This window comes from Sciurus carolinensis, chromosome 3 (assembly GCF_902686445.1).
Source record: "Sciurus carolinensis chromosome 3, mSciCar1.2, whole genome shotgun sequence".
Lineage (NCBI taxonomy): Eukaryota > Metazoa > Chordata > Mammalia > Rodentia > Sciuridae > Sciurus > Sciurus carolinensis.
In genome coordinates, this window is record NC_062215.1 from 93,253,069 (window position 1) to 93,276,420 (window position 23,352).

The 23,352-nt window shown below is 32.6% G+C and overlaps 1 protein-coding gene across 1 annotated transcript in view; it reads right to left on the bottom strand.

The window, feature by feature from the left end:
• Positions 1-23,352, bottom strand: part of Lrp1b (LDL receptor related protein 1B) — a 1,852,169-nt gene that overhangs the window by 1,016,332 nt on the left and 812,485 nt on the right. The window contains 1 exon segment of the mRNA XM_047543195.1: positions 4,532-4,651. Within this exon segment, the coding sequence (XP_047399151.1) occupies positions 4,532-4,651 (120 nt within the window).

The following is a 23,352-nucleotide window of genomic DNA, read 5'->3' on the forward strand; positions in this document are numbered from 1 at the left end:
TGGAAAGTTAATAAAGTCATTAGAAATGAAAATGGAATGGACTCAAAGTTTTTAAAAAAAGTAGAATAGATAAGATTTGAAAACTGGAGGTAATTGACATGAATGGTGGTCCAATTTTTCAATAGAGAATATAGGAGTACAGATTCGTGTAGAGATATGATGAGAGGAGATGATGAGTTTGATTTGATTATGTTAAGCTTTAGGTGTCTAGAGCATATTTCAGTAAAGGTGTAATAAGCAATTGAAGATACTGGACTGGTAATATAGACTGAGATCTCTCCTATAGCATTTGGGACTGAACAATGAAGAGATAATAAACAAACAGAAGATGGTTATTTCCTACAGAAAATGGAAAGTGAGAAAAACAAATAACTTGACTGGAGTAAATTGTTATCAGATGCTAACATGGAAAGGACAGACAAGAAAAAGGAGTCATGAACCTACAACACAGGGAATTTCAAGACTACTTCAGGAAGAGTTAAGAACAAAAGAACTTTTCCAGAATATCAGAATTATTTTTTTTATAATATCAGAATTATTAAAAGAATTACATGCAATGAAGAAATCCAACAAAATAAAGATTAAATTGCCATTTGGATTCCTTAATTAGGACACTGATTGATGTAGTGATCTTGGTAGTGTAGAATTTTCTTGTTATACAGAATCTTTACCCACCACATTTTCAAATAACTCTACTATAAAGGCAAATTGGCTTGTTTGAGTGGATTTTACTTTACAGTTTTGCAGGACTCTATGTAGAGTTGAGTTTCGTTTCTCGGTTGATGAGTGTGGAATGAAGAAAGTTGTCATATGATCTCAAACTTACATTTTTGTGTATAAATGGGATGGTGGAGTTTGTAGTGAAGATAATCAAGAACATTGGTGCTCTGGGAGACTCCAGATAAATTAAGAAGTCTCTAAAAGTATTATGTTATAGGATTAGAAACCAGACAGGAAGGAAGGATGGAAGAATAAAATTGAAATAACAAATTGAGAATGTAAGTATAGTCAATTGTTAAATTTCTTAAATAATTAAAAAGAGGTGGGGACAGGAACGAGGCTATAAGAAGAGACAGTATCTGAAGTAGATGTTTGAGTGTTTCTTCTTTCATTTTTCATGTATTTTTTATTGGAGAAATATATACTTAAATATTGACTATAATGTGAGACAGTGAAAGGGCATTATTTAAACATACAAAAGAGGCAGAAATTAATGGATGAAGATATGATAAAAGTTCAGCTGGGTAGAAATAAAAAATGGGAAACAAGCAAATTAAAAAAGTGAAACTATTTTGAAATGAGAACAAAAGAAACATATTTGGGTACAAATGCAAATCCTGAGAAGAAAGGAGAGAAGTTTGAATTAATACCTTATGGTACCTATAAAAATTTTTACAAAATAAAAAAAAATCATTGATAATATGAAAGAGAATAGATGATGGAAATATACTTTAAGAGAATGAAGAAAGACTGAAGTACCTTTTACAAGGGATGATCAAGGGGGCTGTCACAGATACTGTCTGCTCACGTCCTTCAAATCTGTATGTGTATGTCTACACCTGTGGGGATCTTTCATTGTGTCTGAGGGGTAAGCAATCCCTACTACAAATTCTCCCATGAGAAGCTCTGCTAGGATTAAAGGCAGGTAAAAAGTTACAGGAGAGATAAAACACCCTCCAGCACACAACCACTTACTTCTTGCCTATTTGGAAATGTATACAGAAACCCAAGTTCCCTTGTCCCTCATCCTAGAGAGAACACACATTTCGGTTTCAGCTAAACCTTGTTGTAGACAGCTTAATGTTTATTCTTTCTCTAGATCACCTCCTACTGCCATTATAAAAAAACAAAAATTAAAAAAAAAAATAAAGAACAGGGGTGGGGCACAAATAAAACTTTAATCTTGAATTCTTGTTTCAGGATTGGTTTCTGGGAAAACCCAAGCTAATAAAGGAACTTACTAAGGGAAAGCAAAAGGATAGCTGACTAGCACAAGGGACTATTTAAACTGGGAAACTACACATTTTTATGGAATTAATTCGCACTATTCTCTGATTTCTTTAGTGTCCTGTAATAACCTGCAGCCATGGATGGCTCATTTGCAATAAGTACTTTTATAAGTACTTTTGGAACTCAAAGAACAGTGTTTGGAATTAAGTCTATGCTAGTTTTGCATTGGTAAAATCCAGTGTCTGGTTGCAGAAATGATTCTTATCTATTTCCACAGATTTTTCAACTTTAATAGTATTGGTTTCTATTTCAGCATTTCTGATATGATTATATTATACAGGAGAGAAATACGATTAATGATTTCTTTTGTTCTTTCTACATAGACAGAATATACTGATGTGACATTGATACAGCTCTACAAAATTGGCCACAAAGGAATTGACAAGTCATTAGTTGTGATACTGCCTTCTTTTTCCTTTAATGACAGAGAAATGACTGGAAATACAGTTTCAGGGAAGTATAAGTGATTCTCAGACCTGGCCATCTATATGTGCAGAGAAAATAAAATGAGTTCTTTTTCCATTAGTGACTTCTGAAATAATTATTATGCAATTCTTTATTAATGTTCAATAGGAGGGATCAACTATGGTTGTACTTCTGCATTTAATTCAAAGATTAGGGAATTCAAGATTTCAATTCATCCTTGCAAAAGGAACTGTAAATCCTGATTCCTACTAGAGTAAGGTATAGTAAATAAGAGAGAAATATGCATTATAGTACCTAAATCTAACACGTTTAAATAGTAAGGGCTATTTTGAACCACAAATTGCATGCATGCAAAGACACCATTTATATTTGAAGCGATGTACATCAGGCTGACTTTTGTGATTATGATGGATATATCATTGCACAGGTGTTTTTCAAAATGTCTTAACTTTTATGTGTAGTTACTGATTTATCAGTGTTGGTTGAAAAAAATATGACACAAACATATGTGCCCGGGTCCTATTATAGCAGACTGTCAGTCTAATAAATAATAGCAAATATTTCTATAATATTTGTATTATACACAAATAAACAAACTATAAACTAAAGTTCAAACCACATGTGTACCTGAAAAGACAATAAACCTCTCTGTGATAAAAATAAGACAACTCTGAAGATTGGAATTTTAGTCTCAACTCTATCACTGAGAAGATGTGTAAATTTAAGCAAGTCAATTAACTTCTCAGGGCTTGTCTTTGGTTGCTTTTTTCATCAGCATTTTGAACAATAATTCTCTAAGGATCCTTTCAACTTTAAGATTCTGAATTAAGGTAAAGTGATAATATTGAAGCAAAGGTTATTAAAATAACCAGCAAAGCACAATTTCTTTTGAAAATATTCCATTTATTAGTAGTTTCAGCAATGTAGCTGTGCCCTGATTTTACACACACACACACACACACACACACATACACACACACACACACACAAAAGATTTGAAATAAATATAGATGTATGGATAGAATCTAAGTATCATACCAATAATTCACATAATAAACTTACATATTTATAGTATATATATGTGTACTGCATTGATACACACACACACACACACATATATCAGTTTATATATATACATAAGCATATATATATATATTCATATATATATATATATATAAAACTGAAGTCAATATAATGAAGAAAAAGTTTTCACTAAGTACAGGGATTCATTTTGGAGGGTAACCATTTACTGTAGTGTAGTCACAAATTTATAATCAAGAAATAAAATGTATCAATATTTACATTCACTATTAGTGCTATTGGTAAAATACCTGCTACCATAATTACCAATGCAAAAATTATAACTTTACATAACTAGCAATTATTAAATTATTTAATAACATGCCAACTAGACTGTAGCCATATGACTGCCATAAAACATTTAGAAATTTATAATAATTAAATCTATTGTATTAATGGTACGACTAAAACATTTGCCCTTTTTGACATTTTCACATATTGATATTATTGCAAATATATTGAAAATGTATGGCTATAAATTCATAAATGTAATGTTTATGTTTTGGGGGACATATTAACTTTTAAATCTAAAAACAAACAAAAGTTAACAAACTTTAAGTGGAAAACATGGTAAGTGTTCAAAGGTATATTATTTTCTATTAACTAGACCTCTATAAAAAAGAGTGTTGCCCCACACTCCATGTACTGGAGGCTTTATTCTCCAGCAAGGTGTTTATTAGAGGTATGCAGCTGTAAAGAGGTACACCATAGTGACAGGTCTTATACCACTGAGGGTGTGCCCTTAAGGGGGATTGGGAGATCTATCTATTCATCTCTTTCTTCCATTTCTGGTCAGGAGATGAAGGGGTTTCATCCTTTATGTGTTTCCACCATGATATACTGCATTGGAACAGGTCCAAAAGCAATGGGACCAATTAGTGATTGAAATCTTCAAAACTGTGAACTATAATTAACCTTTCCTCAATCTGAGTAGGTCAGAACAGGTATTTGTTATAGGAATATAAAACTGAACACAAGTAGAGTTAACACAAACAGAGTTAAAGTTTACACTTACCTCTACAGCTTCTCCCATCTTCTTTGACTTCAAATCCATCCTCACAGTAACACCTTGTACTATTTCTCACCATTGCACATTTATACTGACAATTCAGCTGCTGGCAATTGGGTAACAACTCTGTAGTTAAAAAACAAATATAGTCTCTATGTTAAACTGTGAACATACGTGTATTGCTAAAATTTAAATATTTCATATGTTTATTTAATATATAATACTAATAATACAGTTTTGATTATCCTTGCAGTAAGATTCCATGATTAATCTAGAGAAGAAACAATATCTATTCCTTTAAAATATATTGAATTACATTTGTTTGAAGTTATGTTAATAAAATTTAACATCAATTTGTTTGGTCTTTCACTTTTTTAGCTTATCACTATGTTCAAAGTCACAAATCCTTTCCCTTTAAATTTCTAGTAAATTAAATTATTTTAAGAGGAAAAAAAGTCACTCATTGGTTGATTTTTACCATCAATGCCTTTTTTATCTGATACACTAATTGATTTTCTATCTTTTGAGACCTTGTTTTGATTTACCAATCCATGTGTAACCTTCATAGAAATCAATGTGAATTTATTCCATTTGAATAATTTATTTTCCATTGGTGCAAAAATATTATACAAATACTGGGCATCATATATTTCATTATATTTGGACTCTTTAAGAAGTAATACATTATTGAATCAAAACTTAGACCAGAGCATCTTAAGATTCAATGTGATAAATGCATAAAACACAGATGATGTAACAGGAGCATATATATTACAAAAATAATTTCAAACAGGAATAAGATTTGTTAACCTAGAAATATATTTAGATGAATGCATTACTGATTTTACTGTCCAAAAGAAGGGGTATTAATGTAGGGATATTAATGAATTCCATTTTTTTTTCTTTTTTCCACAAGAGGAAAAAAAGTATTTGAAAATTAAATGACTCAAAATATGTGGTTATTTGTCATAGGCTTAGCAGGCACTCCTGAAAAATTATAAATTGCAATAAAAATGAATAAAAATTCCAAGGTGGGGAAAAGAACTCATTTGAACCTCCTAAACTGAACATTGGGTATTTTACTGAAACAATAATTATCTATAGTATTCCTTTAGTTTTATTTTTTTTCAACTCTCGTGTACAATTATTACATACTCCTTCCAAATATTCACTTATATATGTCAATCTTGCTTCCTACTTCTTTGAGAAAACTAAAGAAATCAGAAGAGATTTTCCAGGTTCACACTGCCCATATAACTTTTGGTGCATATTCTTGTCCTCTCAACATTTCAAATTTAATAAAATTCATTGTAAAACTCCCACACTACCTATGAGGCACAAATTCCATCTTCACTCACCTACTCACAGATTTCACTTGAACTGTGCTCCTCTTCCTCCCTAATCATTCTTTTTTTCCCCTTGATATTAAGTTGGGGTTCACAAACTAAAGTCCCAGCCTGGTTTTTATAAGTTAATTTTCATTGGAGCACAGTCACGTCCATTATTTACATGTTGCTGATGGCTGCTGTCACTCTACCTCAGAAGTGGTTGGATCTACAAAGCCTAAAACAATTTACTATAACCCTTAACAAAGAAAGATTTCTGAATTCTGTACTAGTTCATGCTCAGTGGCAAACATGCTCTTATTTATTCCCAACTTACAAATAAAAACCCTGGGTCTCACTTACCCAACAGTCGATACTGCTCAATCCTGTTTCTCTTAAAATAAAACTTAATAAAAGAAAAAAAAAATACATACACACTGTCTCTTCCTCTCTTTCTACTTTAAACCCAACTATTCAGCTTTAACCCCCAGTGCTTCATGTAAAAGTCTCCAATAACGTCTATGTTGATAAGTGCAGTGATCTTTTCTTAGTCTTTCCTCTACTTGAACTATCAGCAGCATTTGACAGAGTTGATAACTATTTTTTTCTCTTTTGTTCTCATGATTCTGCTTCCAGGCTGCTGTGCTCTTGGCTTTCCTATGTCACAGCTTTCTTTGCTGGCTTCCATTTCTTCTCATCAACCTAAGGTTGGAGGGTTAGGGTAGAAACCATAGTACCCTTTTCATTTCTATTTGCCACTTGTGAACTAAGTAAGTTTCAAGACTTCCTTTCTGTCTGCAACATAACTAACCTACCTTAACTTGAAATCTAGTTGTGCTCTCCTCAATTTCTAATTTTTACTACCCCAGTAACAACTAATATTTTATGTCAAATTACTTTTCTCTCGAAATACCTAAAACAGTTTTGGTTTTCTTGATGTAATTTCAACTACTATACAAATCAACTACACCTAATTTGTAATCTTGCATATTTGATTAATGCTGTGACACATTAAATAATCATTAACAGTTATTTAATATACAAATACCGTTGATTTGTCTATAAAAATTATACTAATACAATATGAAATAAATGATGCTTTGTAAATTTCTGTTCTTGCCTGTAACTCCAGCATCTCTGGAGGATGAGGCAGGAGGATTGAGAGTTCAAAGCCAACCTCAGCAAAAGTGAAGCACTAAGTACGTCAGTTACACCCTATCTCTAAATAAAATACAAAATAGTGCTGGGGCTCAGTGGTTGAGTGTCCCTGAGTTCAATCCCTGGTACCCAAAAAGAAAAGAAAAATCATGTTCTCCCCATTGTATGAACCCCTACAAATTTAGAAAGTACTATATTTCAGGTTCTGTAAACATGCAAATTTTTTGAAACATCACATTTTAAAGAAGAGGAAACTGGTAGCTGATAACTAGCCCAAGGTTACATAGTAAATATATGACACAACAAATATATGACAGAACATGCCTTTAAAACAAAGTCAGTGTCACCTCACAGCGCACTCTGGTAATAATTGTTCTGATTCTCACTGTACAATCTGGGATGGTTCAAATCATGGCATGTCCTTTAATTAATTAATTTTATTTGTTTATTTACATTTGTCATTCTCGACTTAGTAGTTTACGAAAGATATAGGAAGCAATGCATACTTTTTGTATTGAATCAATAAATAAATGAAATAGCTTAACTTTACAAAGAGAATTAACACTAGGTATTATTTCTAAGATACTTCCCAAAGATAGTTCATTTATCTCCTAAAGTAGGTAATCAAGTTGTCAAATCTTGTTTCATTATGGTGGAATTGGTCCAAAGTTGGCTTAAATTTATAAGCTATTTTAGTTATTTATTGAGCACCTAGTCAATGCTGAACACTCTGCTAGGGCTCCTCAAATGCAAAATTGTTTTAGATACATTGAGGATTTACAATGTGACATGGAAAGTAGCAATGGAAAGGAAAACTAGTATAAACTATAGTTATAATTTATGAGTGAAAAGCACAGATAGTAAAAACATATACTATGTTTGTCTTTGAGTATCATTGTAAGCAAAAATAACCAACATGGTTCTGGCACTATTATGAAAACACAAATAACCAGGACAGAAGCAGATCTCAAATGGATCAGTAAGCTTTCCTTTATTCTATAGCAAGTCAGTCAATCAGGCACCAGAGGGGCTCATTTTCTGCATAGGAAAATGGCCACTGGTTACAAAAGGAGTCTGAGTTTTACAGGTTACAATGAGGGTGAATTAATCATTGGAGACTGAAGTAGAATGTGTTGGTTAGACTGTCAGGAAAAAAGTTGTAGAAAATCTGAAACATTGTTATCAGAAAGGGATGAAAGCTCAGAACTCAGTCTGGAGTTAACTCTTTATCTTCTTCCTCTGGGACCTATTGTTATCCGGAGCTTCACTATTTGCTCTTCTCCTTCTAGGACTCACTGGCAATGGGAAAGGGTAAAAGTCCAGGACCCAGCATTTCAGTATCTGCCTCCTCCCTTCAGGAACCACTGTGGTTGGGAAGGGATGAATGTTGCTTTTGGTGGAGATGAACCTGGGAAGGGATGAAAGTTTGCTTTTTTCCCCTTGGATCCCATTGTTACTAGGAAAAGGATTTACTGAACGAATTAATGATTGCCTTCCTCCTCCCTCTTCCTCCAGGTCAGATAGTTTCAGGAGATTGTCATTTCCCTGTCCTGGTGGTGTCATTTCCCATATCCTTCAATCTTTAGGTTTACATGTTCACTATATAATGAGAGGAGCTAGGAATTTGGTTTTATCTCTGAAAAAGAAATTTGGACCTTAGATATAGATATGGAAGTCATAGCATGAAGTTGGTATATGGAATCTATCAAGTAAAGGATTGTCCCTTTAAAAACTGTTTGAGATACAAATAAAACCCAAAGGGAAACTGCCACATGTGAAAATCAAACATAAGAGATCAATAACAACAAAAAAATCCTGAAATAATCAACTGCATAGGTAAAGAACTCAGAAAGCTTCACAAATCTAGGAAGGTTAGTCCATACAAGTAATCAGAAAAATCAATGTTAAATTCTATGAGAAATATACATGGATAAAGAGTAGAAAATACAGGGGATTTCCTAACAGGACCAAAATGCCTTAGGAAAGCAATTCAGTGTGACCGTGAGGACAGAAGTGAATGCAATAAGGGGTTGAAAGGAACAAAGAAGGAAGAAATTTTCTTGTAAAAAACACTTAGATGAAGTTATACATGAAAAGAATGAAGGTAGGGTGTTGTCTAATTTATTGATCTTAATATTAAGGCAGACATATTAAGTGATTTAAATGCATTGTTTTTCTCTTAAATGCCTACAAGCAGCTTCTCCTTTTTCTTTCTCAATCCAAAGTAGAAACTCCAAATACTTCTGTTCTCTTCTTTCTGCTTTTTTTCACTCTTGAAATGTCTGTAGATGAGAGTATGGTACACACTGAAGAGGTGTCAGTGTGGAATGGTGATGGGGTTGGTTGACAAGAGAGGGGGCGGGGGGAAATGAATCTGAAAGACAGACCTTAACCTGGTGCTGGCAACTAGGTGGTGGTTTTGTAGATGAAGAGAGAAAACAAAACAAAACAAAAAAAAGGGTCCAGAGCAACCTTGCTTTTGGTTTGTATCCTCTACAAGGATTAGTTTATTGCACATAATAATGGTAGTGAGAAGATTAAACAGTATATGATATTATGTAAACATAGTAAATATTGATTCTGCTAACAGATCATGAAGAATTATGAAGAACTAATAACATGAAAAGTAAAATTTAAAATTTGACTTGACTGTGCAAGCAATACTAATTATTATAAAGTTATTTGTTTGAACTGCTTAGCATTTATGCTTAATTACATGTAACACTGTAATGACTATGTGCATAATTAACAGAGCATCCGATTAATTTTGTTAGAAAGCTTATTTGAGTACAACAGAAAATTTTGAACCTGAGTCATTAGTTTTCACAGAGTGATTTTCATAAAGCAGAATCATTGGCTCATGCAATATTATCATTGGTTTGGATCTTAGACTGAAGTAGGAAGACGATTAGTACCTAAGGGAGTATGATATGAAAGGGAGAAGACAGACATATAAACATGATATCTGATCTCCATTCCTCAGTCTTATTACAAAATATAACTTTCTCATTAATGGAATAGAGGAGTTATTGTAGGGATTAAATGTAATTCAGTTGATAAAGATTCTCCTAATACAGGTCCATTTATCCTATTTTCAAGGAATACTTCATGTCCTCATCAAAACTGAAAGAACAACCTGAAAAGGAGAATATTAATAAATGTGAGTATTCTTTCTTCATCAAATGCAAGTTAAAGTTTACAAATAGTGGGTAGCTTTGAGGCAGCTAAGTTTCTGAACCATCCTTTCACTTAGAAATAGGTTCAAGAGATAGATCTCTGAATTTTTATCACTAATAAGTATTAAGAGGAGACTAGAAGATTACAAAATTAATTTAACACAAGAGTACCATAACCCTAACTTTGGTTTTAGTAATTCTGGGCTATGTGAAAGTGACAGAAAATTCCTAAATGTTCATCAATCAATTTCTTCTTGGGCAAGTAAAAAGATGACATTTTCCAGTTGTGCAGTTAGGTTGTGGGTTGCAGCTATACATCTGGATTCTAACCAATATATTGCAGGCAGAATTGCTGTGTGCCATTCCTTAATTTGACCCTTAAAATACTCTGAAAATTTTCCATTCTCTTTTCACTTGTGAGCCACCTGGGGGCAGGAGTCCAGTAGGAGATTTCTGAGACCTTGGGTTGGCAGAAGTCAAAAATGAAAGCAATCTGAGATAGCACATAACAATTGCTATGGTATTGGATATGATTTTACTGTGCCTGCCAAAGTTACATGTGTTGACATTTATTCCCCAATGTGAAATGAAGATGGAAGAAACCTAGTTGACTATGGTGATAAGAGGTGGGATTTTTGGAAGGTGATTAGGATTAGATGAAGTCTTGAGGGTGTAGCCCCCATGAATGAATTTTAGTAGTTTTATAAGAAAAGGGAGAGAGGCCATTAAAAAATCACATGCACATGCACATACACATTTTGTCTCTTGCTCCATGATGCCAGCAAGAAGGCCATCACCAGGTAAGGCCCCCAATCCTTGATCTCCACAATTATGAACCAAAATAAATTTTTAAAAATAATTCAGCCAGCATGTGGTTTTGTTTTATTGACAATAGAAATGATTACTACAGAAACAGATAAGCCAGTTGGCTGTTACATCTGTGAAAAGGTGAATTAACTTTTTTGGGATTAAGCACTTGAGATATCAGGGTTCTTTGTTACATAATACCATGATGATGGTCTACTTACTATAGAGATACATGTTTTGCCTCATCCCTAAATTGGGAATAAATAACAAATTGCCTCAGATGTTGTGACTCTTAAATTAGTTAATGCAAATTTCTTATAACACTGTCTGACACAGAGCAATACTTTTCTTTAGTATTTTTTAAGTTGTTGATGGACCTTTATTTTATTTATTTACATGCAGTGCTGAGAATTGAACCCAGTACCTCACACATGCTAGGCAAGCGCCCTACTACTGAGCTATAACTGGCCCAGTAACTTATTTTCATTATAATTTTCATTATCATTCTACCATTTAATGTTACCCATTGAGCATAACAAAATATCTATTTTTAATACTTTTATCATAATTTGTATACTGTTGGAGCAATTTGTGGTTATGTCCTTTGTATATAGAAGGGTTTTCTTTTTCTTTTATTTTAGGTTGTTACATGACACAGTTCCAGCTTTGTCATCTTTTGAATGGTACCTTATGAATAAGCTTTTTTGTTCTGCTTTGTTTTGGTCAAATTCTCCTGAGTTGTCTATATGAATGCAAAATCACCAACAGATAAGAAAACACTAACCATAGAAACTAAAGATTTTCTGTATTGACCTCCTCCTTTCTGTAAAATATGATTATTGCCCTCTGAAGTAATATATATCTACAGATAATTCATCATGTAATCACAAGCCAATTAACAATTCAGACAAGTAGTTTTCACCAAGAACTTATGCTAATCTGTTTAGTCTGCAGGGATGGTAATGCTTTGTAACATCATTGGGGTTTAGGGCACATTTCCACAAATGAATGCAAGTATATTACATAGGAAACACAAATAAATTATTGTGACCTGCCTCCAAGTAAAAGAGAATGACAGAGATAGATGATTCGAAGTTGGAAATCATATTCCAACAATTTCAGGTTATTATTTTTAGAAGGTTTCTTTCCTCATTAGTCTTGTTTATTTAAATAGCTCTCAATTGGCAACCACCACTGGGTATTTTGTTATGTGCAGCAATAGGACCCAATATGTTGTTGGCAATAGTGTTATGCTTCTACCTCCACGACAATATTGACCAAATCCCAGTGACCATGCACTGGAGTTAGCAGAAAAAGAACAGTAAGACAGTAAGAACACAGTTGAACTATTTTATTTATGTGCTTCAGGTTATATGTTTCTCCCTGAGGGGAAGTTAGAACGGTTAGAAACTCTTTGGAAATACATAATAGCATAGGCACCTTTTCAAATATAAATTACATGAGACACTATTTTACAAAATGGGATGGTGTTTCCTTCTTAATTTTAATAATAAAACTACTCCTTGAATTCAGCATGTACAAAAATGCCTTTAAACCAACTGTAATCATGGTAATGAGGAAAAAATTATTCATTCCTTATGTAGCATGTCAAAAATATAAATATGTCTCTCACTTTTTGTTCTTGGAGATTGAAAAGCTGATGCAGCTGCTTACCATGCCAGACAGTCCCTCTTGTCAGCAGGACGAATGCTTGACATATTTAGAGTGGTGATAATTTGTGTCACATCATTCATCCTCTCGTCCCTGTTTCCTTGGCCTAGTAAAATTCAGTGTGAGCTGGCTAGCAGAGATTAGGATGCTGCTTATGACTGTTAACGTGGATTTCTTCAGAGTCCTTTGTCCTGGCCTCACCTTCTCTGTGTATTCTCATATAGCATAGTATAACATTTGGGCAGTAACTATTATTTTTTGGTAGTACTGGGGATTGAACCCAGGGCCTCACACGTGCTGGAAGCACACCACTACTGAGTTACATCTCCAGCCATAGGAAACTTTTAAGACCTTTTTTGTTCATGTTGGTTTGATGATATAATTCATATATAGTAAATACACTCTTCAAGGTTTTTTTTCTTTCTTTTTTTTTTTTTTTTTTGGTACTGGATTGGTACTGGAGATTGAATCCAGGAGTGTTTTACAACTGAGTCACATCCTTTGTCCTTTTTTATTTATTTACTTATTTATTTTTGAGACAGGGTCTTACTAAAATGCTTGAATCCTCACTAAGTTGCTAAAGCTGAACTTGAATCCTGCCTCAGCTTCCCGAGGTGCTGGAATTACAGGCCTGAGTCAATGCATCTGGCATTTTACAAGTTTTTTACAAATGTATAATATATAATTGTCAAAAGTATATACATCAACATCATCATCAAGATATAGAACAGAACAATTATCCTAAAATATTGCACTGTGTGCCTCTCCAACCAATTCATTTCCCTGACACCAGTATTTGACAATTGCTGATCTGTTTTCTGTCTGAAGCATTTTGCCTTTTCCAACCTGATAAATAAATGGTATTATCTAGTATGTAGCATTTTGAGTCTGACTTCTTTTACTTAGAATAATATATTTGAGATTAAGTTACATTATTGTCAGTATCAATATTTCTCTTCTTTTTATAGCAGAATATCATTCCATCATGTGAATGTCCCTTGGTTTGTTTGTTCATTTCATTGATGGACATTTAGGTTGTTTTCAATTCAGGGTTATTATCAATAAACTTGCCATAAACATTTACAGAGAAGTTTTCTTGCCAATATAGATTATTATTTTATCTGAATAAATCTGAGATTGCTGAGTTATATGGTAAATGGATACTTCACTTTAAAAGAAACTAACAAACTTTTTCCAAACTTGCGGTCTCTCTTTGTATTTCCACCACAAATAAATCTCCTTCATCCATTCTGCATTCTCCCCAACACTTGGTATATTAGCTTTTAATTTTATTTTTACTTTATTTTGTAAGCATTTTAATAGGTATATATATAACCATTTCTACTACACTACACCATTCTCATTTTAATTTACATTTCTTGATGTCTAAGGATAGTGAATATATTTTCATATGTTTATTTGCCAATTATCTGATATTTATGATGAAGTTATTGTCCATCTTTTTAACTATGTTGTTGGTTTACTTATTGAGATTTGCGAATACAAACACATCCATACACACATACAATATGTGTATTCTGGGTACAAGTGCATCATGAGATATGTGATTTGTGAATACTTTCTTTCAGTTTAGTTTCTCTTTGCATTCTTTTACTAGTGTTTCTCAGATAACAGAAGTTCTAAAAAATATTCTTACCTTTAAAAAATTCCAATCCTAACTTTTTTTTTTTATGAACCCTGCTTTTGGGATTCATATCTAAGAAATCCTTGTCTTGGATGATTTAGCCTATGCTTCTTATAGAAATTTTAGAAGCTTACATTTGTGGTTCATTTTGATCTAATTTCTATATATATGGAAATATATGGATCAAGGATTATTTTTCATTTTGTATGTAAACTTTAAAGTTTTTGAGTTCCATTCATTAAGAATATTAACTTAGTTCCATTTAATTACCTTGGCACCTTTGTTAAAACTCAAACAAATATCTGTGAACATACTTTCATAGTCTTATGTTGTATTAATCTTCATGTTGGTCCTTTCAAATATATCACACTATTTTGAAGACAATATATTCTGAGCCCTGGAAATATGAATCTTCGTGCTTTGTTGTATGTTTTTTCTCAAGATTGCTTTTAATATTCTAGGTCCATTATATTTCCATAAAAATATTAGGACCAATTTGTACAAAATCCTATTTTGATTTCAATTGGAATCATGCTAAATTTATAGATTGGGTAAGAATGATATCACAATGCTGTTGAACTTCCTAATTTACAAATATGTATACACATGTAATTATTATGGACTTTTTGATTTTATGAGTTTTCATAAAACATAAAATCTCAAACTATACCAAAATTTTCATAGTTTCAACTTTTTACCAAAGGTATTGTTTATTTCAATTTAAAATAGATCATTACTAACATTTAGATATATGATTAGTTTTATATATTGAACTGTGTCCTATGACCTTGAAAAACTACACAGAACAGAGAAAACTAAAAGGAAATTACAAGTATCAAATTACAATTCAAACAGATCACAAATATCAGGAAGGTAAAAGTATATCACTATATAGTCTACAAAATTAAAAAGAAGCTTTGCATGGTCACTCATATCTGTAATCCTAGAGATTCAGGAGACTGAGGTAGGAGCATTGCAAATTTGAGATCTGCCTGGTCTACTTAGCAAGACCCTGTCTCAAAATAAAAAGTAAAAAGAGATGGGGGTATGGTCTGGAACTATACAGCTTGGGGGTTAAGTATCCTGTACCATAAATAAACAAATAAACAGAATATGTTACAATTCTGTTCGCATAGATTGGAAAAATCACATGAAAAATATAAGCTCCTTGACAGACACAACTGACAATGCTAAATTAACAAGTAGATGATATGAACAATCCCATATATACTAAAGAATTAAATTTATAATTAAAATTCTTCCCACAAAAGATTGCAATAGGTTTTTAGAGCACTACTAACAAGTATTTAGTGGAAAAAATAATACCAATTCTACACAAACTTTTCTAGAAAAGAAAGGGAATAAGAAGATTTTCCAGTTTATGAAATGATAATTACTGTATTCACCAACAAAAGATCACAGAAACTTTTACTTCTATCTTTTCTTTTCCTTTTTTTAATATTTTTAGTTTCAGATGGACATGATACCTTTATTTTGTTTATTTAGTTTCATGTGGTGCTGGGGATTGAACCCAGTGTTTCACGCTGACAAACACTCTACCACTGAGACACAACCTCAGCCCTTCCATATTTTCTTAAAACAGAAGAATAAACCAAGGCACAGTGGTATCACTAAATGTGCTCTAGAGCTGAAGTAAAACATTTTTGTTCTAGTGCTGGAGGTGTAGCTCAGTGGAAGAGCTCTTGCCTAGCATGTACGAGGCCCTCAATTCAATTCTTAGTGCCAAATAAACAACAAAGAACAGACATCCATCTCTCTCTCTTACAACATGAATAACTAAGGACTAGTTTTTTAACCTTATTGTACCTTACATTTTGTCCTAAAAAGTCTTGATTTCTTTAGGGCTATAAAAGATACAGAGTGTAAGCATGCTGCATAATTTGTCAAAGATCATATGAATTATGAGACATGAATAGGTATAGAGAGGGATTAGGGGAGAAAAAGTTGAACTAACTGAATCAAACTGGCAAGACCAGGGTGTTTGGGATTATAACATGGGTTGCATTAGTGCTTTGCTTTCTTTCTTTAAATATTTCTTTAGTTGTCCATGGACCTTTCTTTTTATTTATTTGCAGTGCTCAGAATCAAACTCAGTGCCCCTCATATGCTAGGCAAGTGCTCTACCACTGAGCCACAACCCCAGCTATCAGTGCTTCACTTTTGATTAAGGATGTATATTAATCTATTTTGTTACTATAATGAAGCTGTGCATGGTCACTCATACCTATAATACTAGACATTCAGGATTAATAAAGTAGGTTTATTAAGTTTACAGTTTGGGAAGTTCAAACTCATGGCACCAGTATTAGCTCAGCTCTGGTGAAGACTTTATAGCAGATGCTGTCACTATAGCAGGAGTGTATGTGGGAGAAAAAGATCATATCTTGAAACAGGAAGCTAGGGAGAGATTCAGGGGTCATGCTCAAACATTTATAAAAACTTTCTCTCATGAGAACTCACTCCAGGACACCTGTATTCCTTTCTGAGGAAAGAAAGATATCTGATGACCTAAAGAGATCCCATTAGAACTTATCTTTTAAAGGTTCCATCTGCTCCCATATTGCCACACTGGGTGTCAGGCTTCCAACATATGAATCTTAGTAGGATACACCTAAATCATATTCAATCCAAATAGTATGTAATGCTAAATTTATTAATAAAAAATGACTGAAGTTATGTCTTTGCCCGTTCAACGGATAAAGAGAAACTATGTGTGAGAAAAGAAGTCACAAAATTTACCACAAGGGCCTGAGAAAAATACCATTACCAAGCAGAAATTGCATATACCCTATAAGGGAGTTTTTCATGTCTAAAGGCAAAAAAAAAAAGCAAATGAATATATAATTGAAGAGAAATAAAAACATGTAAATTATATGTGTATTATGTAGTTATGTGAGAGAAACATTATAGGATGAAAGTAGTAGCAGTAATTGGATTAGAGTAGATGAGGCAGCAGAGGTAAAGTAACCTCTTTGTGCAAAGGGAGTTCAATTTCAGTAGCAAAATTTCTAGTTCTTCATGTTTAATATGTTGTTGGTACTTGTAACTAAGCCTATTCAGAATGCAAATATCAAAGCAATATTTTTCTACACAGGGTAAAACATCTTTTCTTGAATCCCCATACTAGACTTCAACTATACAAGACAATGGTAACCTACAGATGGTATCTCTATGTTCCACACAATGAAAATGAACAAATGCAAAAGCCTAGATCAACTGAATGCCTGACACATATTAGATCAAAAGGTGCTGAGTAACTACATTAAACAGAAAATGAATACACCTTCTTATCTATGCAAAAAGCCAAAATATCAATAAAACGGTAATAAAAATAAGAAAAGGTGGACCCACAATGATAAAAATATTAGGAAAGAAAACTAGAGAAGATAAGTGACATTAACAAAAATTTTGAAGGAAAAAGCAATAAGTGAATGCTAACTGAATTTCATACATATCTTTGCAGTACTGAGGAAGTAAAATCTAGGATAGAAGTCAAAAATGATGAGAGAGATGATAAGGGCTATTACATTTCCCACCACATAGACTGTGCACTGCACAACTTCAGGAGACACTCTTAAATTAACTCTGATGTGAATGACTTTCAGGAAGTTGTGTAACATGGAATCTCTTGTAGGAGAACCAAAAAGTTAATGGATACAAAGACAAACTACTGGAAAGACTCAGAAATTGGAAGTACTTTATACCCTTGAGAATAGCTGAAGTCAGAGTAGCCTTGGGTGGTGATGTGAACTGGAGAAGTAGTTGAAAAGAAAACACCAATCTCCCTATGTGGAGAGGTATGAAGCAGCATAGAAACTCTCAACAGAGAACAGACCAAGAATACCGAGATCCAGATGACTTCACCCCAACTCATTGGGTAGAAATTTCATAACAAGGGAGACAAGCCAAGAACACCATAGGAAATTACTTGAAGCCAGTAAAGCAGAGGTATCACTTGGAGAAAGGACATTCAGTTCCTAACTCCAGTGAAATGATACTCCACAGTAATAAAACGATTTAAATTGTTAGAAAAAAATAGCCCTAGGAAGGAAGATAGTCTTAAGTAACAGAGAGCTGGAGCGTTCTCCCCAGGAGAAATGACTTTATGTGTCATTGATCATAGGAGAGTTCAACCTAAAAGGTACCATAAAAAATGGTATTTTCATAGCAAGTTAAGACAAAGGTGTTACCTTCACAGGAATAAGTTAAAACTTAAGTTGAATAGGGGAAAAGACAACCAAAAGAACCATTAAGAGGTTAGAACGAAGTTCAGAGTACACTACAAAGAGGTAGTTAAAGTTTTGTTGAATAGGACAGGGGAGCAATTTACTCCAAGGATTTTTTTTTTTAAATGAGGAATCAGTTTAAAATTAATACAAGTTATCTGATAGATGTGATAACAAAAAAGACACACAGCTTAATAAAGTGATCAGGGAAGGATAATCCCACTAGTGATCAAAGGTAACCCCACTAATTCCACTGTCACCCTAGGGTGACTGTGTGCATGCCCACAGCAGCAGCCTCCAAGGTAAGCATTGGTAAATGCGGGCTGTAGGAGAAATGGATGTCACTTAAATAGTTTAAGTAATAAAATTTGAACATGCAAACAAAAACAAGCCTTTCCGTGGGGGACAGGGAACAAAAACCCACAGTTGCTAAAATAAATTATTTAAAATGTTCAGTTTTCAGCACTGAAGGTGTAGTTCAGTGGTAGAATGTTTGCTTAGCTCATGAAAGGTCCTGGGTTTGACCTACATTATTATTTTTTTTTTTTAAAGTATGAGACACGCTAAGAAACAAGAACATGTGATCCATACATAAGAGAAAATTTTAAAATGTGTAACAGAAACTGCCTTTCAGAGGGTCTAGATATGGGAATTAAGAGATTTAACTTGAAATCTGCTATAACAAATACCTTAAAAAGACTTAAACAAGCGTGCTTAAACAAATAAAGGAAGAATATGACAATAGTACAGGCATCAACAACAACAAAAATAAGTAAATTGAACCTTGTCAAAGTTAAAACTTATACATCAGCTAGGATCAAAATGAAAGTCTACACATGGAATGGGGGAAATATTTGCAAATCAAATACATCTGATGAGATTAATATTCAAAATATATATAAACAACCCATAATAATAAAATGATTAAAATTGTCAGAAAACAAATAGAACTTCTCCAAAGATAAACAATTGTCAGTTATTGAATAAAAAGGTGGTCAATATTTATAATCACATACACACTGAGATACAACACAGTCGAAATGTTGAAAGGAAAATCCCAAAGGTGACAAGTGAAAAACTATTCAGCTCATTTCTCATCAGACACTACGTAGGTCAGAAGGCAGTAGGATGATATATATTCAGAGTCCTAAGGAAAAAAAAATGTCAACCAAGACTTTAATATCTAACAAAGCACTTGTTCAAAAGTGAGAAGGAAATAAATGCATTCTCATATTAAATGAAAAAAATGTGTTGCTGGCAAAGTTGCTTTGCAAGAAATGCTAACAGAACTTCTGCAGGCACTTACTTTCTTTCTTTCTTTCTTTCTTTCTTTCTTTCTTTCTTTCTTTCTTTTCTTTCTATCTCTCTAGAGAGAAAACTATTAATAATTGTATGATTGCAAAATGTATGATTACAACTCCATAGTTCTCTTTTTTTTCTCTTGGCACACTCATAATGCAATTATACAAATTAATAGGTAGGTAATTGCATTTTGGGACCAATATGGAAATGTGATAGCACAAAATCAAAATAAGAAGTGAAGCTGTATTGGAGTAAGAAAATGACACAAGATTGTATTTCAAACACAGGAACAAAGGAGGTAAACAAGATAACTGTGAAAAACAGAGGGATCAATTTAACAAATACTCCCTATGTTATCGTCTTTAAAAAATAAAATATTATATAAATTATTATAGCAATATATTGTTGGATTTATAATAGTAATGTAATGAACATAACAATAAAACAAAAACAAAGAGAGAATAAAGTTATATACTACTAATTTATATCTAAGTATAGTCTGCAACTGAAGGAGAATGATAAACAGAGGGATATATTTTATGCTGGAGGGTAACCACTAAAAACTATTAATGGGTAGTTTTGATTTTCATTTCTCTTATTACTAGAGATGTTGAACATTTTTTCATATATCTGTTGATTGCTTGTACATCTTCTTCTGTGAAGTGTCTGTTCATTTCCTTAGCCCATTTGTTGATTGGGTTATTTGTATTCTTGGTGTAAAGTTTTTTGAGTTCTTTATATATTCTGGAAATCAGTGCTCTATCTGAAGTATGAGTGGCAAAGATTTTCTCTGTAGGCTCTCTCTTCACATTGCTGATAGCTTCCTTTGCTGAGAGAAAGCTTTTAATATTCACTTAAGGAAAACAAAACAGAAATGGAAAAATAGAAGAATAAAAAACAGGAGATAAAGAAAAAAATGTAAAGTTTAAAACATATCCAACTCTCTCTCTCTATACATATGATAATAAGTAAAAGGATTACACAATATAAAGTCAAAACTAACAGAATGGCTAGAAAGGTAAGATTCAATTATTTGTCTTCTCTAAGCAACAAATTTTAGGTTTAGATACAATAAGTAGAAAAAAAAGCTTAGGAAAGATATTATGAAAACAAATCATAAGAAAATAGGAATGACAATATACTACAATTTGACAATAGAGATGTTAAAACAAAATTATGAGATAGAGGGACATTTTACAATGATTAATCATTAAATCAAAAAGTAACAATTATAGATATATATGCACCTAAAGACAGGACCCCAAAATATATTGAATGAAAATGGGAAGAATCACAAGGAAATGTATAAAGTCATCAATAAGAGCTATAGACTTCAATGTAGCACATTAAATAATAGCTAGAACAAAAAAAACAGCAGATCAACAAGGAATAGAAGACTAGAACAGAACTATAAACCACTAGACCCAAAAGACAACTATAACATTCTAACAAGTTTGTCCCGTGAGTTATAATACAAGTTCTTCTCACATTACTACAGAGCATTCTCCAAGCCAGAGATTGTTTCTATCAATGTGAAATTTTTGAAATCATACTATGTATTGCCTTCAAAAAATTAAATGAATAAAATGATGTTAATAATAGAAAGTAATGTGGTAATTCACAAGTTTGTGGAAATCAGCACACTTCTAGGTGACCAAAGAGTTACTTAAGGATGAGAGTTACCAAAGAGTTACTTAAGGATGAGAAGAAACCACACAAGAAATATAATGTCCGATAAATGAAAAAAAAAAGAAAAAAAAAAAAAAAAAAAACTAGACAGACCAAAATTTATGAAATGCCCTGAAAGAAGTAAATGCCTCTATTAAAAAAGATCTCAAATCATTAACCAAATCTTTGAAGCAAGACAATGGAAAAACAAATGCAAGTCAGAGACAGGAGCATTGAGTACAGCCAGGAGAAGCAACATAGTAACAAATTCTAGAACATGAGTTCATGAAATGAAGAAAAGAATCAAGAATTTCTTTGAAAAGATCAGCAACATTGAATTAGCAAACCTGTAGAATGAACAAAAAAAAGAGAGAGAGAGAGAAAAAGGGATTAAATTACTATAATTAAGAGTGAAAGAAGCAAACCACTAGGGAACAAATAAAGGTAAACAACCATGTGCCAGTAATTTATGTAAGATGGATGAAAAGTTACTAGAAAGAAACAATCTACTAAAACTAACTCAAAGAGAAACAGAAAGTCTGCAGAGGCCTATAAGTAATCAGACTAAATTAAAAATTAAATCCAGGCAAGGTGGTACATGCCTGTAATCCCAGTGGCTCTGGAGGCTGAGGCAGGAGGATGGAGAGTTCAAAGCCAGCCTCAGCAAAAAGCAAGGCATTAAGCAACTCAATGAGACCCTGTCTCTAAATAAAATACAAAATAGGGCTGGGATGTGGCTCAGTGGTCAAATGTCCCTGAGTTCAATCCCAGTATATCCCCTGATCCCGCAAAAAAATATTAAAACATTTCTGACAAAGAAAAGTTAGATCTTCATAACTTCACTGGCAAATTACACCAAATATTTAAAAAAGACTTAGTACCATTTCTTCACAAGTTTTCCCCAGAAAGTAAACTAGGAAGAAATACCTTCCAATTCTTTCTCTGAGGCCAATATTATTTTGATATCAAAACCAGGTAAATACATAAGAAGAAAAGAAAATAATAAACCAATATAAATTATTAACATAGATACAAAAAATCTTAACAAAATACTAGTAAGCTAAATTCAGAAATTCATAGAAAAGATTATACACCATTGACCAAGTAGGTTCTATCTCAAAGTTAACAATTGAAAATAAATAATGCAATACATTTGATCAACATAATAAAAGATTTAAAAAGCAGTACTGCTTCAGTAAAAACAAAAAAGGAATTTTGCAGTTTAGTAACCTTACTTTAGAAACACTTAACAAGTATGAATGGAATGAACTTTTCAATCTGATAAGAACATGCATGAAAAACCCATAGCTATCATCATATATGAGCAAAAGACAATGTTTTGATACAAAAAAACTTACTAAGGAATTAGGCAAGATAAAGAAATAAAAAACATCCAGACTGAAAAGGAAGAAGGATAATCCTAAAAAAGTCTTCTAGAAAAAGCATTAAAACTAGTAAACGAATTCAAGATTTCAGGGTAAAATATATTAAATTGTAAAATATATAAAAATGCTTTGTACTGATACACACTAGCAATGAACAATCTGAAGATGAAATTAAGAACAATTTTATTTAATGTACTCTCAAAAAATAAAATAATTAAGAATAAATTTAAAAAGAAGTACAAGACGTACACTGGAAACTAGAAAATATCATTCAAAAAATATCTAACATGAAAGGTATTCTGTGTTCATGAATTAGAAGATTTAATATTGTTAAGATAACAGCACTCTCCAAATTGATCTATAGATTCAATAAAGGCACTAAAAAAAAAAAAAATTCCAGTTCCTTTTTCTACAGAAATCAAGAAGATAATTCTAAAATTCAT